The 12,731-nt window shown below is 39.8% G+C and overlaps 2 protein-coding genes across 9 annotated transcripts in view; one reads left to right on the top strand and one right to left on the bottom strand.

Annotated features, from left to right (window-relative positions):
* LOC117207159 (spectrin beta chain) overlaps nucleotides 1-12,731 on the bottom strand; it is a 39,636-nt gene that overhangs the window by 7,463 nt on the left and 19,442 nt on the right. For 3 of the 8 annotated variants that reach the window (XM_033447093.1, XM_033447098.1, XM_033447094.1), the window contains exons 2-9: nucleotides 11,921-12,109; nucleotides 5,318-11,224; nucleotides 4,983-5,074; nucleotides 4,784-4,888; nucleotides 4,566-4,708; nucleotides 4,283-4,341; nucleotides 3,649-3,705; nucleotides 2,016-2,114 (exon numbers count right to left, since the gene is read on the bottom strand). In XM_033447093.1, coding sequence (XP_033302984.1) covers nucleotides 2,016-2,114; nucleotides 3,649-3,705; nucleotides 4,283-4,341; nucleotides 4,566-4,708; nucleotides 4,784-4,888; nucleotides 4,983-5,074; nucleotides 5,318-11,224; nucleotides 11,921-12,056 — 6,598 coding nt within the window. In that variant the 5' untranslated portion in view covers nucleotides 12,057-12,109. The remainder of the gene's footprint in view (nucleotides 1-2,015; nucleotides 2,115-3,648; nucleotides 3,706-4,282; nucleotides 4,342-4,565; nucleotides 4,709-4,783; nucleotides 4,889-4,982; nucleotides 5,075-5,317; nucleotides 11,225-11,920; nucleotides 12,110-12,731) is intronic. The other 5 variants (XM_033447096.1, XM_033447100.1, XM_033447099.1 and 2 more) reach the window with 3 other exon arrangements.
* On the top strand, nucleotides 222-1,728 carry LOC117207161 (peroxiredoxin-2-like). Its single transcript, XM_033447103.1, has 2 exons — nucleotides 222-563; nucleotides 1,355-1,728. The coding sequence occupies exons 1-2, from the start codon at nucleotides 269-271 to the stop codon at nucleotides 1,726-1,728; spliced, it is 669 nt and encodes a 222-aa protein (XP_033302994.1). The 5' UTR covers nucleotides 222-268.

The following is a 12,731-nucleotide window of genomic DNA, read 5'->3' as shown; positions in this document are numbered from 1 at the left end:
TAACGTCGCATCAACCCAACGTATGCGGTTGTTGACGACGATAAAGAAGAGTAAAAATACCGTGAGGATTAGATTTTGTTGTGGAACATCGTGTTTTTCAGAAGGAGGGAAGAAACTTTCGAAATTTGTTTACCGTGACATTGACATTTTTATAGAGAAAATCTGCCAACTTTTGTTTTCGCTCATGGAAACGATATTAGCCAATATTCGCGTTTATATAGAAAGAAATATCGATTTTATACGGCTATTAATTTCACTATAACGTAGCATGATGACGACTTTCGACCCGTTTCTTAGAGGCAAAATAGAACAGAGCGACTTGTGTTGCGGCGAACAACCGCAAAAGCCGCATGAACCAAAAGTACACGTGGTACCAGCGCTGTCCACTACAGCACCAGCCTGGTCAGGCATCGCGATAATTGACTTAAAAATGAAAGAAATATGCCTGAAAGATTACGAGGGAAAATATCTGATATTGCTCTTTTATCCCTACGATTTCACTTTTATCTGCCCTACGGAAATCATACAATTCAATGATCGTATCGAAGAATTCAATAAATTAGGTATACGCTACTCATCCCTTATTTTCTTTCCTTTACCTTCCTCTTTTAATTTCGAAATTCAAGATACAAATATACATATATATATGTCGGAGTCAAGATGGCATTTTGGGGCGTTCGATGAACCTTTACTTACTTTACCGTCGCGGATGTAGCTAATATTTATCGGTACAAATGGGGGCACTACAAGAGGCTATGAGTAATGGCGATAGGATGGTCGAGATGATGGTGACAACGAATTCAGGTTCGATGACGAATCCACGGTCCACGGGAGGACAAGTATCAACGTAATACTCGATTCGGGTAACTTCTCAATCAGCAATTCGTCCAACGACTGACTAACAAACTAACTCACTCGTAATCCAAAAGAAACTGCCCTTATATACTCCTGTCCCCACTTCTCGGGTCAATCTTTGTTTTGAACCATATGATCATTTCATACCTCTGTCGGGTACACGTCCCTCCCGTGACCGTGGCTACGTCTAGTGACCCGCTATGTCACATCGAGCCCGAACCTATCGTCATAAAGTCAGATTGGAACATTAAAACTATTTCTTATTTTTATTACTTAAATGCAGCTATAGTAAAAGTCTGGACTAGAGTATCGGGGTTTTTCCCAACATTCCGCACGGGAAATCCCGATGTTCTTTCATCTCCGACATATATATAATTATACATTCATAAATTGAATGTGTTACTCTGTTCGTTATCTTTTGCATCTCTCTCTACTTCGTACAATTATTATATAACACCAAGGAATTCAAATATTCAATTTCGCTGGAAATGACAAACAGGCTGCGAGGTAATTGCCATTTCTACGGATTCTCCGTACGCACATCTAGCATGGATCATTACACCCCGGAAGCAAGGTGGTCTGGGCGAAATGAAAATACCCTTTTTATCCGATAAGAATCAGAATATATCGAGAATGTACGGAGTACTGGATGAAAAAGAAGGAATATGCCTTAAGGGACTGTTCGTCATCGATAGAAACCAATTGATTCGACATATCGCGATCAGTGAGATTTCCATGTCTCGTTCTGTCGACGAGACTCTGAGGATCTTGGAGGCGTGTGAATTCATCGACGAATTTGGAGGCGTCTGTCCTGCGGGTCCAAGAGAGAAATTAAACGATACAAGCGACGAGCTAAACTATTTTAGCACGTAATCGTTAGATCGCCAATGTATATGCAAATTCGTATCTTCGTGAACGCCACTGAAGAAACAGAGCTTTACCAAGTTTAATCTTATTCAGAGGGAGATTCTCTGTGTTTTGTACTTCTTTTTTTAATATTGGAATTAATTATTTTAATGCGATGAAATTCTGGAAAAGAATTCTTCGAGTATTATTAGACGACCTATTGATCTTTGGATTATAATTTTTAGTATGATGTATTTTATAAGTTTTTTGTGAATGACAAATAAAGAAGACATTGATCCTTAAAATGGACTTACTTGTTGGACTAGACAGACCTTGCGAAGGTTTCAAGGGGGTGGTGGCAGGTGGTGTTTCTTCTCCTCGCATGGATAGACGTGCAGGTTTCTGAGCATGCACTATATACCATCACACCGATTATAACATGCTATACTTTGGAATCGTATTATACTGAGAGTGAAGGAATCACTCTATGAAAGCAAAACATCTAACACGACCAACTGAACAATACATTTTTCAAATTACTTGTTAAAATAAGCAAAGAACACTCCGAGAGATATAATGAATGATTGTTAAGCACTGTGGAATGAAACAAAGATGAAATAAGGATTTTAGATTACGATGGATCAACAATAAACAGACAAGCTGCTCTAAAAGCATCTGCTATTGCATAGGAAAGATGTTAGATACACATACAAACATACTTCAAAGTTCAAGTTATATTTGAATACTAACTTTCATATAAGTCACTGTCTGTGCTTACCTTTCAAATAAAGATTAAATTTTGTTGTATACTATTAATCGAGAGAAGGAACTTAATTTACGTAATTTGTACCCACCACTTTTATTTGAAAAATTATTATATTAACTCGTGTATGATAGGAATGTATATAATCGATATAATAAATATTGAATATGTCTGCATAATCATGCAAAATTCAATTTTAATTGAAAAATATTCGTGATGTCGGTTGAAATATTATTAATAATTTTTTTTTTAAATACTCGTGTGTCTCAGGTAGAATAACTCCATCACCTGCTAAAAATAGTTAATAAAAGCAAGTAAAGGTTCGTAGCTGCGATTATAGCGAGAAACAGTAGTAATTTGCCTACGAATATGCTGAAAGACAGAACATGTGAAATTTATGAGAATGACCTGAATTGTGTAAAGATCAAATTACAATTTCAGAAGCTAGTTTTTATGCTTCTGCAAAGAGTAAAAGGTTTACATTATTTCTTACAAAATATAATTGCACAATTCGGGCAAATATCTCCGTGGAAAGAAACTAAAGAAAATCTGCTGTAAAACGCTGCCAGATGATTTGATTTTATGCTCCATCACCAGCTTAAAGGATCGATATAGCGGGATCTATATATAAAGTGCAATTCAATCATCAAATATCAGAGCCTCGTTTATAGACCAACTACAGATACGTAGTTACTACTGCTGAACAAACATTCGGCAACATATAATTGCACGACATTCTCGAAAAACTAAATCGTCTTCTATAAAAAAAAGGCACTGATATTTAATAGAGTGTTGTCATTAAGAAACGATAATAAAATTAGTAAAAGATATACTGTATCGTAACATACAATGATTTCCCTATATTCTGAAAAAGATTTTTAATTCTTTGCACTTTTCGTTAGCCACAATGAAAGAAATCGAGTGATGTAAAAATGAATTGTGCAAAGAAATGAAATAGAAAATACGATAAATAAATTAGCAGATGTGTAATGCATTAAATGGTCATCAAAATGGTACAAACACAATACGTTATATGACGTTGATCATATAATAGATACACATGTATATATATATAGTCACATAAAAGGTAAAAAAAAAAACAATCTGTTTGAAATAATCATTTGGAAATAAAGACAAAATTTCTAGCGAAAAGATGACGATATTTGTTTCATCAGGACACTCACCTTCCTTGGGCTTGTCTTGAGGTTGTGGTGTACGTGTAGAAGCCTTGCGATGTGCCACTGCGATTTGTGCATTCCGTGCCGCATTTTAAGGTGCGTTATAGGATAGAATCGATAATTGGGATTCATTGGATTTCCATTTGGAACGGAGTCACAATGGCGATAATAGGTTGGAAAGAGAAAAAGGCAAAAATAAACGTGCTGTTAGCAATTTCATGCTTATCCAAATAAACCAGTTTGTAAAACCAGTCGCCTGAGAGTTAAGTGTACAAAATACGTGGAAAGCAAAATCGGACGATACATATTGTATTAGTACAACAATAAAAAAAAAGAAGAGAAAAAAAACGTTTCTATTCATTCTTTATAGTAGAATCGAGCGCTTAACGATCATCAATCCCGCATTATCGTTGTTTTTGCAAGACATTAGATTGAGATATTTACTGATAATATCGTTTTAAAGCATCTAAAGAAAATGTTATCTTTCTTAGGTATCTTAATCGGTTTTTTGAATAGATTATTGCTATTCGTATTCTCTAATGCACTGAAAAGTGAACATTACAATGCAACGTATACAACACTCTTATCAAACTGTCTTTAGATAAAAAGACATTATGCAGTACATGTGTTATTATCTTACCATGTGATTCGTCTTCTCCGGCGGGACGTTCTCCAGTTGGTACACCTTCTGCTTCGGCTCTGTTATGCAAAAATCATTATACTCTGTTATACCTTATATTCCTTAATATTATTTCCTAGTTACCATTACAATATTTTATTCGTTTTATATTATAATTTTTTTATTATATCTTAGATCCAGTGCTACATATAATTTTATTACTGGCTAATTGTAAATATTTTTCATTTTACTAGCTAAATACGAAGCAAAACATATAATGAAAATTATTAAAATTTAATGGTACCTTTCGCTCGGTGGTTCGTCTGGACTAGTTACCGGTGTTGCTTTAGCTAATCGAGCTGCCTCGGCTGCTGCGGCCTCCTCCTTCTTGCGTCTTTCTTCTTCCTCTCGTTCTTGTTCTCTCCTCTTCATTTCTTTCAACTCAAACTGTAGCACGTACAAATGCTTTCATTGAATAAATTGTACAAATCAATATTTCTCATTCATAGAAAAAACACTAACCGTAGTGAGTCGATGCAAGGCACTAAACCTTTCTTCCTGAGCAGCTGCCGATTTTTCAAACGCTTCGTGCTTCTTAATCAGATTCTCCACTTCATCGATCGTGTGCTGTAACAATTACATTTATTATATCATTAATTTTCATCAAATATTATTAACATCGTTAAAGAATTATGTTAGAAATTAATTTAACATTACTTACGCCAAGTTCTTGACTCATAAGGTATGGTTCCTGGGCGACTAACCATGCTTCAGCAACCGCTGCGTCTCTTGCGAATTGATAGACCTCCAAAACTACAATAATACGCAGACATCATTAATAAGGTGACCATATCATTTCTGACACGATAAATAGACTGCGGATATTTATGTAGATTCGTATTTTTACGAACACTATTAAAAAATGTATTTCACCTACTTATAATCTATATTCTATCTGAGATATTTTAAAGATTTTTTGTACTTTGAAATTTCCTATAAATGCATAAAAATCCACAATAAATTATAATAGTTCAATCAAAATATCTATATATTTACTCAGTTGTAGATTCTCCCAACGTTCCTCCCATCTATGCAGCAACGCGTTTCTGTGATCAGTTAAAGCTGCCAATTTCTCCTTGATCTGGCTACTAGCATAATGGTTCCTGGCTAACAAGTCTTTCCCAAGATTGATACACGCCATCAGATTGTCCTCCCTAGCATCTATTTCGGCTTTTAAACTTTGATGATTGTTCATTAGTAACTCCACTCCAGCAACGTCGCGAGGTTTCTCCGAAGTGTTCATCTGACGAACTACATCATCCATCCAAATCATCAGAGTCCTAACCATGTTGAAGAATCGGAACAGATCACCGGTATCCTCCAGTTTCGTTCTTCTACCATCGCAAAGCGATTGAAGATTGTTCCAAGCAGCAACTACCTCTCCTTCACGATTAGTGATCTCTCTAGCCTTGTCTCCGCAATAACTAGCCTGTAACGTAGCAGATTCCTCTTGGATCTGCGACACCTGGCTCTGCAACGTGGATAAATCCTGCATGAAGTTGGCGTGCTTCCTCTGCAGAGCTGAGACTGAGCCAGCGTCGCGACCTAATTCGTCAGACATAGCGTTCTGTTTCTCCAAGATTCTTCCAAGCACGTCTTTGCAATCGTGGAAGAACTTGTGCAGTTCTTTACTAGCTTCCAGCATTTGCGTACGAGTCTCGATCAATTCCAGCAGATCTTGCCAGACTTCGTTCAAACCATCCTCCCATTCTGCAATAGTAGCAGCATCGGAGTGACCACTTGCCATTAGAGAATCTGCAATTCCATTCACTGCCGCCACTCTTTCCGAGCCTATCGCCTCGGTATCTCGAGCAAACTCTTTGAACCTCTCCCAAAGGAGCGTCACATGATCGTAATCCTGACCCAATTCGTGGCTTCCAGCTACCAATTCTCTTTCTGCGATCCACTGCTCAAGATCGTCCACTTCTCTATTCAGCATGAACAATTGAAGAGCGTCGTCTAATTTAGCTCGTCGTTCGCCAGCAAGATCTTTCAAACCAGCGTACAGTTTGTCTACTTGTGATTGCTTCACAGCAATCTGGTCAACAAGAGGATGTTGATCGTTAATGAGCTGCCTGGCGGTTTCTCCAAGCTGGCGGATGGTCTCTGCATAATCTTCCATGGCATGTTCCAAAGACTCGTGTTTCTTCATCAAGTTCTGGGCTGAAATTTCGTCCTTGCCACGGTCTTCTACCATCATATACAATTCTTGTTCGCTCATCCAGGATTCCGCTTCTGTCGCGTCAAAGAAGTACTGCTGTGCCTTTTCGTTTTGCAAGAGATGCTTGTTCCTGTCGTCTACAGCATGCTTCAGCTCCTTCCATTTCTCGGTTAACTCGGGTATCAATTTCTGGAACTCAGGACTATCCTCGTGGCCCTCGTCTATAAGTTTCTGTCCGTTGTTGCAGACCAGATTGATTCTGGGTTCATGGTTCTCTATCTCAGTACGCAGAGACTGGTTCTTCTTCTTAAGCATGTGCACGTTAAACAATGAATTTCCATACTCCGTACTGGTAGCCTGAGGCATCTTCTCGGCGATCCAGAGCTTCTCGTCTTCCACGTCGCGCCTGAACTGGAAAGCTTCCTTCTTCTTCTCTAACTGACGTTGACGATCGATCAATGGTGCTTTCAGTTGGGCGAATCTCTGAGCCACCTTCTCCTTCTTGCACTTAATCTCCTCCATCTTGTCGTCAGGCACCGTACGTTGCAAGTGTTCAGCCTGTTTGTCCAACTCGGTAACCTGTCTCGCTTTCACAGCCATCTGAGTTTCGATCATTTGTTGCTTCTGCATCAAGATATTCACCGATGCCAAATCAGAACCAGTATCCGTGCTTTCAATCTGTTTCTCCAGTTCGTTCATCCAAGAATCAATATCGTCGCAAGTCTGGTGAATAAGGACTTCACGATTGGCGTCGAACAGGCGTTCACCTTTGTCATGAGTAGTAGTCTCAAGTTCCTCAAACTGGTCAGCCAATTCTGCCACCTTAGGCTTGATGATCTCAGCTAAATCAGGCTTCTGTTGAATCAATTCTTCAGCAGCCTGTTGTAATTGCTGCAGACGATCCTTATTACTCGCGATTTCGGCCTCAAACGCCTGGTGCCTTGTCCACTTGCTATGCACCGTCTTGGCACTTCTATAAGTTTCATCTTGAGCGGTGATGTGCTTCTCCTGAACCCATTCTCCCAATTCTTCGCAATCCTGTAAGAACATCTGCAACTGTAACTGATCCTTGAGTTTCTCCATATACTGATTCGCCTTCTCTCGGTTTATTCGACGACGCTCGTTAATGCTCTCTGCCTTCTTCTTGACTTTGTCCGCCGCGAAGTGGCCCTCGTCGACAAGTCGTCCGGCGAACTGCACCACGGAGTTGATTTTCTCGTCGTTCGCGTCCATCGTGGTCATGAACGCCTCGTGACGCTTGATCATGTGCTCCGCTTGTTCGAAGTTCGCCGGCGTTTCATCCTTAGCGAGAATGTGCTCTTGCTGGGACAAAAGCACTTCTGCCTGGCGTGCGTCGCGATCGAAGATTTGCAGATTAAGAGAATTGGACAGTAAGATCTTTCTGTTGACCCACATCTGGCGTAAATCTTCCCAGCCCATCTTCAGGGCGTTTAATCTCTCCCTAAGGAACATGTACTGTGTATCACCATCACCAGCTTCGCTGGTCAATCTTTCGCCGTACTCCATCATCTTCTGGTAGTCATCGGTATAATTATCAATTTCTTCCTTAATATTCTGGTGTTGTGTCAAGAGTTTCTCAGCATCAGCCAAGGTAGTTGGAGTATCTTCGCTGGCCACATCAGTTTGTGTCCTGCGTAACCAAGCCTGGAAGTGATCCAAATCTCTGAGGAATCTGTGAAGATCACCTGCTTCTTCCAATTTTGCATCACGTTCCTTCAACATCTGTGTCAACTGCTCCCAAATAGTGTGTATCTGATCAATCCTTCCCTTGATCACCTCAGGATCTTCCAGATTCTGTTGTTGGATATTCTGAGCCTCCATTTCCAAGGCGTCCAATTTAGCCTGGATGGCTGCCAAGTCGCGCTCCATTCCACTTAGTCGACGTTGCAAGGTCATGACTCCAGTCAGATCCATCTCTAAACTGTCTGTTTGTTGAAGGATACGTTTCTTATCCTCGATCCAAGATACTGTCTCGCGGCATTCAATGTGGAAGGTCTGTACGCCATGAGCAGAGTTCAATTCGTCACGTTTGTTCTCTGCTTTCTCGCGGAGCTCGGCCCATTTCTGGTTCAACTCGTTCTGACGTGCAACGATCTGCTCAGAATTGGGATGTTCAACGTGCAATAATTGTCTTGCGAGTTGATTGACCACAGCAACTCGAGAAGCGTTGGCATACATTTCCTTTTCGAAACCATTGTATCTGTGCTTCATAATCTCAACGTCTTCGATATCCTTCGCTGGCACCATAGTCTCCAACATCCTATTCTTCTCACCGATCCATTGCTCCACCCCGTCTGACTCGCTGAACAACTTGTACAATGATAATGCATCCAACAATCTCTGTTTGCGAAGTTTGGCGAGTTCCATAAGTTCTTTGTATCTGGAGTCTATGGAGTCCAGTCTTTCCAGCACTTCCGGTGACTTAGCATCCTGCTCACCAAGAGACGATGCCTGCTGACGAAGCTGATCGATAGTTGTAGCGTAGTTCTTGAGTTCATCTGTCACATCTTTGTGTTTCTTCAACAACGATTGGACATTGGCTTCGTCTCTGCCAACGTCTTCCGATGAGACGAGTCGTAGTGTATCCAGCATCCAAATATCAATGTCATCGGCATCTGCAAACAGTTGATGGTAGTCTACAGCCTCCTCCAAGCGCTTCCTTCTGAAAGCAGCCAAATCCAGGAGATGATTCCACATTCCCAGAATTTCTTGGAGCCTCTCCTGAATCCTATCAGAACCAAAGTGTTTCTGACGAACCAGTTCATCTCCAACAGCAGCCACAGACATCAATTGCGGTTCATGAGACTGGATTTCATTCTCCAGTGCTTTGTGTTTGGACAACAGCAGATTTATAGTCGTCAAATCGTGACCAATGTCTCCAGTCGATACGATCTGTTCCTTCTCCTTTATCCAATTCTCCTCGTCAGCCATGTCCCAATAGAACTGCCACAATTTACGAGACTCTTCCAATCTGGCTCTGCGTTCGACTGCCAGGCGTACCAATTCAGCGTACGCGTCTTCGAGCTGTTGTACGCGTTCAACAATGATAGTTGGATCACACGGTCGATAACCTTCTCCGTGTTCTAAGAATCTCTGGCTCTGTTGAACGACAGCTTTCACTCTTTCGCCCAACACGTTGATATCAGCTTCTACCAGAGAATGTTTCTGCAAAAGATCCTCGACGCCCATCAAGTGCTTTCCATAATCGTCGGTCAACAGACGCATTTTTATTTCTTCCATGCTGTCTAGAATGTACAACATCTCTTGGAAGTTCTGTTGGAGCTGCAAAGACAACTCTAATCTCATCCTTCTAGCACGAAGCAATTCGAGCAGATAATTCCACAATCTAAGAACATTGTCTTTCCGAGCATTAATACGTTCGATATCGTGATAATTCTCAGCTTCCAATTCCTGTGAAACAGCCATAACAGCTTGAACTCGTTCTTCATAAGCAAAGATGTCTGTCTCGATGGCCTCGTGCTTCTTGGCTGCAGCTTCCACAGCAGCTAAATCGAAACCGAAATTATCCTGAGAAACCAAACGTTGATTCTCGGACAACCAGGTCTCTCTCATGCTAGCCTTTCGGTTGAATCTAGCTGCTAGTTGTTCCAATTTCTCCTGACGAATCAATTCTTCACGCAGAGCCAATTCACGCTCGTGTTCCGCCTTTTCTAGCCTCTCCCACGCTTTGTTAATGTCCGAGATCATCTTACCCTCTTTAGGCGTATATGGTTTTTGATTATTGGCTCGCATCTTCGACTGTAAAGTGAACAGCAACACCTCCAGATTGCCTTTCTCGACAAACTTCGGAGGTTTCTCCACAGTACGATAATTAGAGAATTGGGAGAGCTGAGATTGCACTCCTACTAAAGAGTTAGCAAACCGACGATCACCTAAAGCCTCTATGGTGCCTTCTATCCATCTCAATAGGTCACTGGTTAAACTTTCGTACTCGTGTATCATACGATCATTCTCCATGGCAATACCAACCACTTTGCCTATTCTTTTACCTTGCACGGTCTCCTGTTTCATCTTTGAGAAGTAATGATAATACGTGACTACATAAGTGATGATTGATTTTTCGTCAGGATGATCGACGAATATGTCTTCAGCATCTAAAAGTTTGGTCAGACCAAGCTTGTCTTCGGCTACATTGAACGCGTTGTTTAAATTGTAAATAGCATTTGATTTGGAAAGTTTGTCGAACTGGATCAAATCCGGACGGTGTTTATGGATGATGGCGTTGAAGGCTAAACCGTCGCGCCAGGATGTAGTGAAATTTCGTACATTTACATTGTGATATCCAGCAGTTTTCATTTGACACCAAAGAAGTAGAGCGTCTTTCGCTGATTTCGTTTCTTGATTGTCCGTTTCTTCGATGGTAATGTCTTGAATTTGGAATCGCAGGATAATGGTCCAGATGAGACCAAGACTCAAACGAGGATTTCCATCGACTATGTCGTGAGATCCCATATTTTCTAGATGCACTCGTTGCTCCCGAAGGAATTGCAACGCTTTATCGACGTTTTCTAGACAATGGATTCGCATTTTTCCTTTCGTAGGTCGTGGTAAACGTTCTCCGGAGAGAATCTCGAGAAGCTTGATGAGCATTTTGCCATCTCGAAGATCGACGTATAGATCGCCAATTCGGCATGAACACCGAACCAGATGGGAATTGACCCATTTTTGGAAAGTCTTCTTTTGTACCAATTCACGTTCACCTGGTTTAAGAAACACGAAAATAGAAAATTGAGTAAATATTATAACAACATTTTAATTACAGAATTGATTAAAGAAAAGGACGTAAGTATAGAAAATTTATTAAATTGCAATGTTTTAAAATCGCTTTTCTATTTCTACCTCTCAGGTCGTCCACAACTGTATCGTAGTTCATTTCTAATAAATTCAGGCTATCTATCTCACGATATCTGTTGCGATATTTATTTTTCTATACATTCTTATAATACCCTCAAGTGCTCACTCAATGATTTTAGATTCACCGGAAGGCTACTACTAAACATTTTCTACGATAGCCACACACTTTAAAGCGTGCACTTATCAACCCAGTATCTATATCAAAGGATGTGGCAAAGCTAGCTTTGACGTTTTAATTTCACAAATAATTAACGATACATCATCGTGTAAATCATCAACGATCTACTAAAATTTATTCGTATACAAAGTATGCCTCTTATGGCCATTTACAAATTGCATCTTACAAGTTACGTATAATATACACGAATTTACGAAATAAAGCTGCTATGCACCAACCGTACTTTTCGATCACATTCACGTTTTTTCAAAATTCATGAATGAAAATACTCCATACTACAAAAATTGGAAACCATTTATCAAACAGAAACGTTTCGTTTTTGTTAACGAATATAAAGATAACAAGTAAGGAAAAGAGAACGTACCAGCTAAAGCTTTGATGCGTGAACGTTCAAAAAGTCTCGAACTCGAGTTTCCCCCGTCGTATTCGTACTCATCGACAATCTCTTGTTGTAGCGTGGGGTCCCAACCCCCGCGCACCACCGAGATGTCGGTCGTCATTTTGTCAATCGGACCAACAACTCACTTCTTTCTTACCCTTCGAAAGGGTGCTCCTGGAACAAAGCAACATCACGTTCCGATTTTTATACGTAAAGAATTTTCATATTCGAACAAAATTTTCTTGCATTTTCTTCTTTCTTTTTTTTCTGTTTAATTTTAGAAATCGATGAAATCAAACAAACGTGGTAATTAAACGTTTTATTCTTAGCCACTATTAAGTAAAAAGTAATTATTACGAGAACTCTACAATATTGTATTTATTATATCATTTACGCACTAATTAATTACATAGGTCCAAGTATATTAAAATTTCACACGGCTATAAAGATTTGATACTATGAAAAGAAACAAAAATATGTAAAAGCTTGTAACGGGGCGCTTCATTCGGAAATAACGTTCAAATACTTTTTGTAGCCACTGTACATGCACGCACATCTATAAATCATACATTATGTATCAGTGACGTTTGGCTCTACTGGTGACAACATTAATGATGTCTGGTCATCACGATGTTATTAAACATGCTAAATTGAATACTTTAATGTTCAAATACTTTTTGTAGCCACTGTACATTCACGCACATCTATAAATCGTACATTATGTATCAGTGATGTTTGGCTCTATTGGTGACAACGTTAATGATGTTTGGTCATCACGATGTTATTAAACATACTA

This window comes from Bombus bifarius, unplaced genomic scaffold (genome assembly GCF_011952205.1).
Source record: "Bombus bifarius isolate JDL3187 unplaced genomic scaffold, Bbif_JDL3187 scf7180000008023, whole genome shotgun sequence".
NCBI classification, from domain to species: Eukaryota; Metazoa; Arthropoda; class Insecta; order Hymenoptera; family Apidae; genus Bombus; species Bombus bifarius.
Note: the sequence above shows the minus strand (reverse complement) of the source record. Positions and strands in the feature narration are given on the sequence as shown.

Bases quoted from the DNA above. Each gene is read 5' to 3' on its own strand.
- LOC117207161 (XM_033447103.1), top strand. From the start codon at position 269: ATGATGACGACTTTCGACCCGTTTCTTAGAGGCAAAATAGAACAGAGC. The intron at 564-1,354 runs GTATACGCTACT...AATGACAAACAG, and splicing joins CGAAGAATTCAATAAATTAG to GCTGCGAGGTAATTGCCATT.